The sequence below is a fragment of the Ochlerotatus camptorhynchus genome, unplaced genomic scaffold (assembly GCF_037179485.1).
Source record: "Ochlerotatus camptorhynchus isolate MF236.1 unplaced genomic scaffold, CSIRO-AGI_Acam_v1.1 ptg000094l, whole genome shotgun sequence".
In the NCBI taxonomy this organism is placed as follows: domain Eukaryota; kingdom Metazoa; phylum Arthropoda; class Insecta; order Diptera; family Culicidae; genus Ochlerotatus; species Ochlerotatus camptorhynchus.
Genome location: NW_027040584.1, coordinates 4,409,818 through 4,422,975, shown reverse-complemented (window position 1 = coordinate 4,422,975; position 13,158 = coordinate 4,409,818). Strand labels below are relative to the sequence as shown.

Below are 13,158 nucleotides of genomic sequence, written 5' to 3'. Positions count from 1 at the left end.
AAACCTTATAAGGCCATTTTCTCGTGAACCGAAACCTACATTCGGAAACCTAAAACACAATCGGGTAGAGAAGAATTTCCCCCACCTGTTCATTTTGTTGGTTTGCGTTGGTGGACTTCGATTCGCGATAAAAAAAAAGCCTTACAAGGTGTGTTTACAAAATTGAGTTGAGGCCTTTTCAATTGTTTTACATAGATGAGGACATTGATTGATCTGAATTGAAAAAAGACATAACAAAAAAAAATCCATTAGCACACGTGTATCATCTTCGGCTTTACTTCGTGAAGCATCTTGTCAAAAAATTGCTCGTTTCCTTCTACCGCCCCGAGTAAGCTGTGCTGCAGAAATTATTGAACAAGAAAAAAAAGAAGAATAGTATATCATTATTGCTTTCCACTTCTGACATAGCGTTATCATTCGGTTCATTTTGTCATTTGGAGATATTTTTGATTCCTTGACCATGAAATTAATCAGTCCACGCATGTTGTTACGGAAGTTTGGCTGAAATACCTAAAAATTGATAAGCCCACACCGGTATGTTAGATAACGATTCAACCACCTTATCTGAAGCACACCCACCTTACGCCCCATTTGACGAAACAGTTCGTTTGGGTTGTTAATCGAATCGATCTTAATACCGAATGCAATCGATGCGATATTGTCCGTGTTGTAGCGGGCCACAATCTCTCGGATTTCGACGACGTCCTCATCTTTGGCGTACGTCTGGACGTAGTCCTGCATCACTATGCCCGTATCAACCAAGGTCTGTAGCATTCCCTTAAGTTTGCCACTGGTGAAGGTCGGTGTCAGCTTGGCACGAAGATGTTTCCATTTTTCGCCGGCCAGTGAAAACAGGTGTCCACTCAGCGGGTCGTTCACTTCATCCACGTATGAACCACGGTCATGGAAGAACTGAAAATCCTGAACCATGATGTCCTTGAGCAGCTGGGGATCGTTTACGAATAGCATAGGGCGCAGGAGGACGTATCCACCGAGCAGGCGCCATTGTTTGCTTAGAGGTTCTCGCAAACCTTCGGGAAGGATGCCTTACCGAGGAAGACATCCGCTATGTTACCAAACGGGAAGAACGGGGTCAGCTGTCGAACTCCTCGCCGCTTCTAATAGCCAAAGATGTAGTTTAGGGACGCAAAAGCGACCACGCAGACTAGCGCCAGTCCGATCGCTAGTGGTGTCATTTTCGTACTGATTAACCGGACGACGGATCTCAGATATAGTGAGTTGACTAAATCAGTGCTAACATTTGAAAACGGCACAAAAGCCATTTGTAAACAAATGGTTTGTGGGCCCTTTACTCACTACTTGAAGTACACCCACGCGACACAACAGCAACATCGGGTAGGGGAAATTTTCCCCTTCCTGACGATGCTGTTGGTTTGCGTGGGCGTTCTTCGGGTAGCGAGTAAAGGGCCCACAAACCATTTGTTTACAAATGGCTTTTGCGCCGTTTTCAAATGTTAGCACTGAAATATAAATTTTGACTAATCACGATGGACTGATTTCAATAGATAAGATTAGTTTATACCAAATTAGGCAGCAAAGCAATAGATTTGCCAAAAAAGGCTCGTTTTGACACGAGCTGTGATTCGTCGTAACGGCTGGAACACCGGAGTAATAGTTGGGTCCATCAAAATACGTATCTTTGTATCTGATATCTTGGAGAACGGAGAATCATTGTTCTTGCCATCCAGAACTCGGTTAATTTCCAACCCAATCTTCAGGATTCCCAGTTGTTTCGAAGTCGTGTCGCCCAGCAAATTCCGCTGTCCATTTTCAACCGCTAGGAACTCTGCTTCTATGGAACGCTTTCCGATCTGGATTTCTGCTTGGAAAGTTCCCAAAATTGCGAGTGGCTGACTTGATGCTTAAGCTTTTAGGGTCTTACTGCTTTCGCGTTAGCATTTAGATACAACAATCCGTTGCGTCTTAAGTTTCTCCCAGGTTTCCGATGTGAGTATGTTAACATCTGATCCTGAATCGATGAACACCTCTATCTTCACTCCTCCAACAGTAAAATCAAATACATTAATATCGCTTCCGGTGTGAGAAGTATAGAAGACTTTCTTTTCAGCTGCTGTGCGGAGGGGTGCCAATAGCGGTGCTGGCCGCGGGGTATCCTGAGCATCATCCTGTATCTCTTCAACTATCTGCTAAAAACGTATTTCTGAGGGACGAATACGACAGACGTTTTCAAAATGCCCAAGCTTCTTGCACCGTCGACAGTTCTGATCAGCGTTGCCAGATATACCGATTTATCAGTATTAATACCGATTTCCAAACTAGATACCGATAAGGTTCCTCAGAATACCGATTTAAAAAAAATTATACCGATTTATACCGTTTTTTTTTAAATAATCAAAACTTTTATTGCCTGCCCGCGCTCGAATTTCGGAGAAAATTTTTGTGAGTATCTTTTTCAATACCTCATATTTTTTGAGCCTTCAAAATTCTAAAAAATCATCTCTAAAGATGCCTTATGCTTGATACTCTTTCAACTAATGTTTGCATTTCCTCACCGTTTTTGACTACCCATCAATTGAGAAATAGTCGATGGCTCTTTCCGGTAATTCCTAGGCAATTGAGAAATATTTTTTAAACATTATTTAACTTCCGGAAGTTTTTATTCATTTTTAAACTTCCTGAAGTTTTGTCCAACTTTCCCTGGAATTTTCTTCCACCTTACCTTGGAAGCTTCTTCAGCCTTCGCTCTTATGATTCTTTCATCTTCTCCCGCCAGTTTTTTTAACTTTCCCGGAGCTTCAAGGATGCTATCAGATTTTTATTGCGGATCTACACTAGCTGCAGGCACATTTAAGAAGTTCTGAAACTTCAGAAAAGTCCAGACTTCAGGGAAATTTAATGGTTTTCAGGAATTTTAGTGAAGCTCAGAGAACATCAGGACAGATCAATTCATTTAAATTAAATTGCTGGAATTATAAAGGAGTTCCGAGAAACTCAGGCAATTTACGAAAGCTTCAGCAATGTTCATGCAAATTTAGGAAACGCGAAAGGGAAGTTACATGAAAATTAGATCACTGTGAGAACATTTTATGGGAAGTTCTAGGATTTTTAATGGCAGTGTCGATAACTTTAAAAAATTAAAATATCGAGAAGATCAGAGAACTTCAATGCTGATGTTACAATAAATTCAAGAAAATTGTGAGAGCATTTAAGAGATTTCGTAATCTTCAAGAAAGTCCTTCTAAGATGATTGGAGATATTCCGTTAGTCTTATTATTATCAGGGAAGTTCCTAGCGCTTCGAGGATGCCCAGAGAACTGTAAAACAGTCCCTAATTTCAGGAAATTACAAGAACTTTTAAGGAATTTTGAGGAATTATGGAATATTTCATTCCTGCATTTCAGGAATGTTCCGAAAACTTCAGAGAAATTTCGGATCTTCAGGGATGTTTTTTGAATATCAGGAAAATTTTCTGGATCATTAGAACATCCCCCAAGAATCTCTTTCATTCGGAATTATGTCCTTGTTTCTTTCTTCTTGCTTCCGACTTTCTTCAGATGTTTCGTCCAATCTACCTTAGGAAGTTTCTGCCAGCGTCTCGAGGAATTTTCTTTCTCTTCTCCAGGAAGTTCAATTTATTCTCCCAGAAATTTCTTTTGTCTTCTTCTGGAACCCGAATAGAAATTGTAATGTAGGAAACATCAGCAGACATCTTCAATACATTAAATTTTAACGTGTATTGCTGTAACCTTAATGTATTCAGACTTCAGTGTGACGTCCAAGTACATAAAAATACATTAGCCTCAAACGTTACATCAGAATCAAACGTCTTGACGATGTAAAATTTGACATCAGAATACATCCAATGACAACAGAACCAAACGTTACATTAGAATCAAAGTTCATCAAGATGTAAATTGTTGTCCCTCGGTCTCTCGCCGCATGCAAAGTTTGTTTTGTCCTGAGTCAGCACTACACGGCGAATGAGAACGACCCAAATTTGAGGTTAGTTCACTCATAAATCGCAAAAAGTGCAGGAACTCAGTTTTGAATTAATTTCCCTCATGTTCCGAATATGAGAAAAGCAAAGATTGGATTCTCTGGATTCTCGTAAATTTTCCTTATTTTAGGGCAGATTTTTGAGGTTTTCCACAGGAAAACATGCGGCAAATTTACTCATCCTGCACTTTTTTCGATATTGAGTACACTGTACTCAAATTTGCGTTGATCTCATTGGCCGTGTACAGTTTTTTTTCGCAGTGGGAAAAGTTTGATTTGTTTACGAATTAGCCCGGGAAAGTGCCGACAATGTGTCCGTCGCGAGTTTTGGTGGCGATGCAATGTTTTTCTGGTAAGTAAATGTGAATTTATTAATTTAATGTAATGTAATTATGTTTTTTTTAGGAAAGTACCAGTCCCAAGCCGAATCCCGGTAGGGAATCCGAAGCTGGATCCCGGGCGGGGAGTTTGCAGCCAGATCCCTCGACATACTGCAGGTTAGTCAGTGTATTTACTAAAAGCTACAAGCCCGATGACGGGTTCCGTAAACGGAGCCCGATGGGGATTCCGTAGACGGATCCCGATGGGGAAACCGAATACGGATCCCGATGGGAAAACCGAATACGGGTCCCAATGGGGAAACCGAATACGGATCCCGATGGGGATTCTGTAGACGGATCCCGATGGGGAAACCGAATACGGATCCCGATGGGAAAACCGAATACGGGTCCCAATGGGGAAACCGAATACGGATCCCGATGGGGATTCCGTAGACGGATCCCGATGGGGAAACCGAATACGGATCCCGATGGGAAAACCGAATACGGATCCAGATAGGAAAACCGAATACGGATCCCAATGGGAAAACCAAATACGGGTCCCAATCGGGAAACCGAATACGGATCCCGATGGGGATTCCGTAGACGGATCCCGACGGGGAAACCGAATACGTATCCTGATGGGGAAACCGAATACGTATCCCTATGGGAAAACCGAATACGTATCCATTAGTTTTCGTTTCGTGTGGAAAACCTGGAATTGGGTTGTATAATTTCGAAAAACAAACAAATTTTTATACATCATCTGAACGAGCTTCGTTTTCTGAGCACAAATATATTTTTATCGTTCCCATTAACATTCATCTCGATTTGTAAACCAAGATTTAAATTGTCGATAAATTGCATTAGATGACGTTAATATCCTTTGAATGACAGTTCGCTCTATGGCGAGGGCCGCTAAAATGGTGATGTTTGCAAATGTAATAACACTGATTTATCATAGTTCATGTGAACCAAAATTTATGAAATTTTGGATTTAGGTTCCATTTTTAAACCATTTTTTTCAACCTATTAATATTGGATTCAGAGAGTCGCAATAATGGCGGTAAGCTCCAACTTGGATTAACTTTTAATACCGTCCCTGTTTGGATGTTGAATAACTCTGCGCTCCGACCGAATCAATTTTTATCTTCATTCTTTATTCTTTATTTCCATTTCGTCAAGCCAGTGTAGACTACATACAATGATTATTACAATGTTTAATCTTCATCCGATAGGCCGAAGTGAATTCATTGGCGTTTCAATGGCGTTTCAATGCGCTAGGACGAGTTTAGAATCCGTAGGCCGAGTTTGGTGTCAAGAAGCAGTGTTAGACTTTTGACAATATCTCAACGATTGGTTTCTCTTTATCAAATCTTACGGTACATACGGAAAGGTAAATAAATTTGGAAGCCATCAGTAATAATAACATTCCGTTTGGTGCTAAACTGCGCTAGATAAAGAAGGACTAAGTGCGGGTTGTGCTTAATAGGCCGAAAATGGGGTAGTTAACCCTATAATGACTTCATAATTCCGAAAAAAACATGTTTCCGGGTGGAATAAGTTTCATCAAGCCTTATGATGGTACACAAGATGGGTCGCAAGTTTATATAAAATTTAAAGTGTGGTTCGCAATCAGGGAAAGACTGAGATTTAAGAATTCTAATGTAAATTTTTCATAAATAATGCCAATTTAGAATTCTGTACTATCTAATAACTATTTCTTCGAACTTTTAGGCAGTTTGGATAACAATTTAGCCAACGTATAAGATACTTACCACAGACAAACAGACATAACACATTGAATATTTCTCACTGTAAAACATCGTCGTTAAAACATTACCGCCCTCTGTTGAGTACACTGTGGTGGGTAGTACGCTGAACAGATGGCGGTAGTGTGGAAACGTCAAACGCAAGGGAATTGACTATGCGCGCCACAGGTGGCGGTACTACCAACTAAGATACTTTTAAATTGACCGATAAATGCTTGTTCGATGAACATCTTGCGAGTGTTATGTCTGTTTGTCTGTATACTTACTTTACTTTTGCTGATCCGACGTCCCTCGGAACCTAACCTGTATAACAAGTTGCGCCAACTAACTCGGTCCCTGGCTGCTTGTCTCCAATTTCTCGAGCGTCCCACACTTCCTACACACTGTACTTTTCTGCGTCTTGTACCGGCCGGATTTGAGTAAAACACCATTTTTGCGGGATTGTTGTCCGGCATTCTTACAACGTGTCCCGCCCATTGTACCCTTCCACTTTTAGCGACTTTCTGGATATTGGGTTCGCCATAAAGTTACGCCAGTTCGTGGTTCATTCCTAAATAGAGCTGGAACTAGGGCGTAACAGCTTTTGTAATCAATGACTTCTCTCGATGATTTCGCGGAAGTCATGGCTCTCCCAGGCGAATCGACATCACCATCGATTAGAGAAAGACTTCTACTACCCGATGGATATGTTGGTTTGTGTAGGCGTGTCTTGAATTCCGAGAAATCAACAAGAGAAGCCATTGTTTACAAAGGCTGTTACGCCCTAATTCCAGGTCTATCTAGATTCTTCTACTCAATTCACCATTTTCATATACCCTCTGCCAAAGATGGTCCTAAGCACGCGTCGTTCGAAAACTCCCAGTGCTCCTCGAGCATTGTCCATTGTCATATTTTTCATGCACAATAATTTTGTTTATTATATATTTGCAGTTCGTTTGCAGCAATTTTTGGAGCGATCCGTGATCTGGAGGCGCAGCGATCACATTGTCATGATTGTCTGGTAGTTCACTCAAAAATGCTATAACAATCGCCAAGCTCGCTGTAATGTCACCAAGTGCCTCGTCACCCACGAATAGGCGCCTATGTCAGTGGTCTAACAACTCTTAGCGCGCTAATGGCATAGTTCCCCTGCCGCATAGAGAGTTGCCACAATGATATTAGGTTAGCTAAGGTCAGTTAACTGACTGGTGGGAAACGGGAGCTTAAGCAATGGCTATTCTTTATGCATTTAAGAGATAGTCTACCAGAATGGATGACTTTTTTTTGTACAATTTTATGTTTTCTGATGGTTTCGGTTGTGCAAAACATGAGAATTAACTTTTTCAATACTTTCAATTGTACAAAGCATTAGAGCTAGAAACAAGATCTTGTAAACACTACACACCTTAACTGGTAGTTTGCTAAAAAAATGCTGCAACAATCGTCAAGCTCGCTGTAATGTCACCAAGTGCCTCGTCACCTACAAATTGGCGCCTATGTCAGTGGTCTAACAACTCTCAGCGCGCTAATGGCATAGTTCCCCTGCCGCATAGAGAGTTGCCGCAATGATATTAGGTTAGCTAAGGTCAGTTAACTGACTGGTGGGAAACGGGAGCTTCAGCATTGACTGTTATGTACGCATTTTTATGATGTAATCTAACAACAAGCGTGTGTAGTGTTTACACGATCATGTTTCTAATTCTAATGTGTTGTAAATATAATTGAAAGCATTTGAAAAGTAAGATTCTAGTGTTTTGTATATCTAAAAACATTAGTAAACATCTACATTTGAAAACATTCAAACAACGTTTACTTTAAACGTTTTGTACATCTGGAAACATCAGAGAACAACAAACACGAAGAACAAATGAAAACATCCGAACAACGTTTATTTCTAACGTTGTGTACATCCGAAAACATCCAAAAAAAGTTTGGTTCCAGCATCGGGAGGCATCTACGTTAGAAAACATCAGAATACATTTACATTAAAAACATCCGAACAACGTTTAGTTCTAACGTTTTTTACATCCGAAAACAACCGAAAAACGTTTGATTCTAACATCAGGAAACCTCTACATTAGAAAACATCAGAAAAACGTTTAGTTCTAACGTTTTTTACATCTGAAAACATCCAAAAACGTTTGTTTCTAACATCAGGAAACATCTACATTAGAAAACATCAGAAAACGTTTACATTTAAAAACATCCGAACAACGTTTAGTTCTAACGTTTTGTACATCTGAAAACATCCTTAAAACGTTTGGTTCTAATGTCAATAGATTGAAATTTTTGACGTCAGACCGACATTAGAATGGCAAAATTTTGTTCCAAAATTTCTGATGTATACACCATGTTACGTTGCTTAAATACAACTAAATCATAATGTTTCCTAATGTTTGACATCAGGCATACATTTGATTTTGATGCTGATGTAGACATCAAAATCAAACGTTGGGCTAATGTAAATTTCTATTCGGGAAGTTTGACCATAAGCCAAAGGTTTTTTTGTTCTACTTCTATTGGAAGGTTTTTCCAAGCTTCTTCTGGCTTTCCATGGAAATGGCTACTTCTGGAAATTTACTTCCGGTTTCCGAAATTTTTCTGGCTTCCTTTGGATGTAACATCCGATTTTTTTTCCGATAGTTTATTTAAATTTTCCCAACAAGTTTCTCAATTCGTGTCTTGGAAGTTTGCCGGACGTTTTTCCAGCTTTTCTCGAACTTCATCCAGGAGAGTTTTTTACAGCTCCATTCAGAAGCTAATTCAAACATTCCCCGGAGTTTTTTTTTTCCGGAATTTTCCGATCATAGTTCAAAAGCTAAAATTTTGCTTTGATTAACGGCTTTCTCAGTCTTAAAACACTGCGACGACTACGATGTAATCTGATTAAAAAGCCTGAATTTTTTTATAAATTCAGGCTCTTTAATCTGCCCGACATTTCGGCTATAGGTTGTGGATTTTTTCAAGGGAAAATATTGTTTGTCGTTATTGTCAATAGTTTAATCGTTGTTCCATATTTTCGTTTCATTTAATGATATTTAATTGAAATAAAAAAACACTACTTGGTCACAATTTTGATCACCACTTGAAGACGATAATTTAAAAAAAATAAATTAAAAGAATTAAAGAGTGTTTTAAGACTGAGAAAGCCGTAAAACAAAGCAATTCCTGTCAAATCCCAGCCGTCACCATAGTTAAAATTTTTGCTTTAAAAAACGGCAATAATATAAAATTAAATTAATAGTAAATACCGATTATTTAATACCTTTGATACCGATAAGCTTTAAAACAATCTGGCAACGCTGGTTCTGATCTTTTGCAGGACACAGAGGTGACTTGGACATGTGACCCTGACGACCGCAAGCAAAACAAATCCTCATATCTTTCTTCACACGCTAACTTGAAAGTACCCATTAATGGTTGAAAAAGACCCATTTTGAAGAAAAGTGGCTTAACTCATTAAATGAGTAAATTTTTTACCCATTAATGAGTATCTGTTACCCATTAATGAGTAATTGTTAATCATTAATGGGTAACAGATACTCATTAATGGGTAAAATTGTTTAATCATTAATGAGTTAAGCCACTTTTCTTCAAAATGGGTCTTTTTTTACTCATTAATGAGTACTTTCAAGTTAGCGTGCAAAGTAGATGCAGCTATCGGAAACCGGCTCATGATTCGGTCCTCCCTACGCTCCTTTCTTGACTTCAACCACAAACGAACTTCGTTTGTGGTCTTACTTCGTTCCGTGATAATCAAGTTCGATTTGAATATGCGTAACCTAAGTGTCCCTGCATATGATTAGTGTTCAAACATCAAACAAGCATCGCAACGAGGAGATGTACAACCGGATTCACCAGCAGCAACGTCAGGACATCCTACTACCACCTAAGACGGAACAGCAACAACAATGCCTTAATATTTTGAAAATCCGTCCTCACTCGTTTTCTCAGAACGGCCGTCCCGGTCGAGGTCCCGGTCGCGTTCTTTCCTGTGGCTTCGCCACGGCGAGGAGACCCGCATTCAGAACGGCCGTCCCGGTCCTGTTCTTATCATGTGGCCACGATGAAACGATTTTTTTTTGCAAATCCGTCATCACTCGTTTCTCAGAATGGCCGTCCTGGTCGCGTTCAAATTTTCAATTTTCCTTGCACGTGGGTGATTGGCCCTTTATAACCAATTGGGGGTCTCCAAGATCCCAGGTTTGGCTCCTGGCAGGATCGTCAGAAATGTGAAAATTCGCCGATATTAATTATGCGCAAATCACCCACGACGCAGCTAATAAATGTTCAACTAACCCGTGCAGCAGCTTGAATCCAAATGACCTTTCACCAACTGTCAGGAAATGGGTATGAAAAGTCATGACCTACCTACCCAAGTAACCATAGGCACGTTATTTCGCCTTTTTGGCTATATACGGGCCTCATCAGAACTTGCAAACACTGGTATACAGCTTTCCATGCTCGGTAATGGCGGCCTGTTTGTATGAATAAATGTACCCCTCTCTTTCCCTCTCCCAGGAACAGAAGAAAATGAAACAACATACGCCCTCCAGTTAGTGCCAAAAATCCAAGGGGGGAGACAGCTTTACCCTGAGTTGCTTGTTTGCAGCGAGTAACTCAATGTACCTCAAAATTCAATCGACGTTCATCGATTTTTTTTTCTCTGCTTACTCCGTTCACTTCCTTTGAGAATATGCATCTTATATTATACGCTAGTTTTGTTCGTAAACAAAGAAAAGCTGTTTTGTGCTTTTTGTTCGTATTGCTCCGTCCCGAAAAGTTGGAAATGAATTAGCAGAAGGTAGGTGGATACAGACTAGTTGTTCTCGTAACATGAACAAAGGAATCCAACCCGAAATCCAACCATTAACCCCGAAATGTTCAATCAGAGCATCCAGTGCAGCCACCACTGCCAAAGCCGGTGAGTACGATCCTCGATCCTCATCTGGACTTCAAATCCATCATCGATCTACCGGATGAAATCGAAGTGAAAACCGGTGAGGAAGACGAAGAACAAATATTCTGCGTTCGCTCCAAGCTTCTGTGATCTTGCTCACTGAGCAATGTGAGTTACTCTAGGTGCCTCAAAAGCAACTCGGTGTCTTGCCCCTTGCAAAAAGCACAGTGAAGGATACATTTATTCATACAAACAGGCCGCTATTACCGAGCATGGAAAGCTGGATAGCCGTTGTTCAGCTGTATATAGCCAAAAAGGCGAAATAACGGACCTATGGTTTTTTTCTCTCCTCTGACATAAAACTACTGCGACCAGTAATTTGATCTATTGTGTCCTTAGCTTAGTGCATGTCGTATTACTTCATCACTATTGAGAAATGATGAAGTATTCGGTTTTGATACAGTTGTCATTCTTTCCTTCATCGCAAGGAATCGATTCTAATTGAAAGGGCCCTGCTAATTACACCCTTCGAAGAGTGAGAGCACCCTCAAAAGGCGCCCCCCTTTGTCAGTCAAAATTGGATTCCTTAGCAACAAAATTAAAGAATGACACCGATAGTGACCATGCATCAGAACCCTATAGTCTTAACCACTTCAAACTAGGGAACAACGAATAGAAGATTAGGAATCACATAGATGAAGACTAACTAACGCATTTTTTTCCTTATTTCAAGATCATCCTCGGTCCAGGCAACCCGAGGAATTATCACTATCAACAAGGCATAACAAGTAACAACGACTAAGATGTGTTCCTTTGATTACTGAAAAATCCTGTTCCCCTAGTTTGAAGTAGTCAACACTAGGAATCGGTGGTAGATTACGTTACATCCCGTAACGTACCACGAAAAGGTGATCTACCCACGTTACGGGTATGGTTACTTGGGTAGTTATTATCCATATCATAATTACTTTGACTTGCCTCCATTCAGGCGGTACAATATGGTACAATGTTGTTTTCTAGTAAGGAATTGAACAAGTCTAGCAAGCGTCTTTTAGCGATACCTGGGAGAATTTAATCATATCGCTTCACGGTGAGGAGTTGTTCGAAGAAAGTTTCTTATGGGAGTTTTCGGTGGAGTGAAAGGATAATACAAAGTCCCACATGTTTCACGCACAGTCTGACGTTTGCTTATGGATTTTCTCATACGAGTAAAGAGCTACAGAGTCACCGTCAACGCCAATGTTGTGCTGGAACGGCTGGAACTGAGTCCGGACAGACCTTTGAAGCGAAATCGAATATCCATCGGTTGGAGTATTCTTCACTCTCATTAGAAGATTAGCGGTTACGCATGTTGCGAGCGCCCTCCACAAGGTGTTCATTGAAGTTTCTCGTGAGAGTCCCTCGACGAAATTGCGCCAATAACCGCGGTTTTTGCTTTGATTAATTGATTCAGCTTTGTTTTAAGCAGTGTTGGAAAAATATCAAAAAATCAAATATCACCAACGCCCAAGATACGCTTAATTTTCGTAGACAAAAATCAACAAGCAAACAACTGCGGTTGATTTTGCAAGCTGTGATATCGCTGCTCGGAATATCAAGCTAACAAAACTCACCAACTGCAAATCTCACCAAACTGTGGTGAGATTGAGTTTAAGGATTTTTGCTTTACACTCGAATGCAACCGAAACTTCCATAACGGCTTGCAGCAGTCCATTCGCATCTGCCATCGGTAAAGATTAAAAAGAGATAGCAAACTATGCTTTCTCTTTCTAAGAAAACGATGTGCAATGGAATCAGCTTGATTTTTGCACTTGTGAATAGTCTCGCAATATCAAAGGAGCTTGTAAAATCAATATCACGCATGATATTTTGTTTCAATATCACGCGTGATATTGCGAGCGCATGAGAGCGGATAAATATCAATTGATTTCTGATTTTGCCAACACTGTTTTCAAGCTTGCCGGTGCCGGAGGTGTAGTGGTAAGCGTGACTGCTTTCTCACCCCAATGGGTCTGGGTTCAATCCCAGCCGAGGTCGGTGGGACTTTTCTGAGGCATAAAAATCTCTGGTCACGTCTTCCTTCGATTGCCGTCAATGGATGGCAATCGATGTCCGTCGGTGATTGGCACAAGATTGCGGAACAGAGACCGACGTTAAATAAAGGAATGAAGAAGAAGAAGTCTCAAGCTTTGAATATTCCTTAAAGTATGTG

The 13,158-nt window shown here is 40.4% G+C and overlaps 1 protein-coding gene across 1 annotated transcript; it reads right to left on the bottom strand.

The window, feature by feature from the left end:
- Positions 1–187: 187 nt before the first annotated feature.
- On the bottom strand, positions 188–1,006 carry LOC135698805 (cytochrome P450 6d3-like). Its single transcript, XM_065218938.1, has 3 exons — positions 580–1,006; positions 405–510; positions 188–213 (listed from the first exon to the last, which is right to left on the bottom strand). The coding sequence occupies exons 1-3, from the start codon at positions 967–969 to the stop codon at positions 188–190; spliced, it is 522 nt and encodes a 173-aa protein (XP_065075010.1). The 5' UTR covers positions 970–1,006.
- Positions 1,007–13,158: the final 12,152 nt, after the last annotated feature.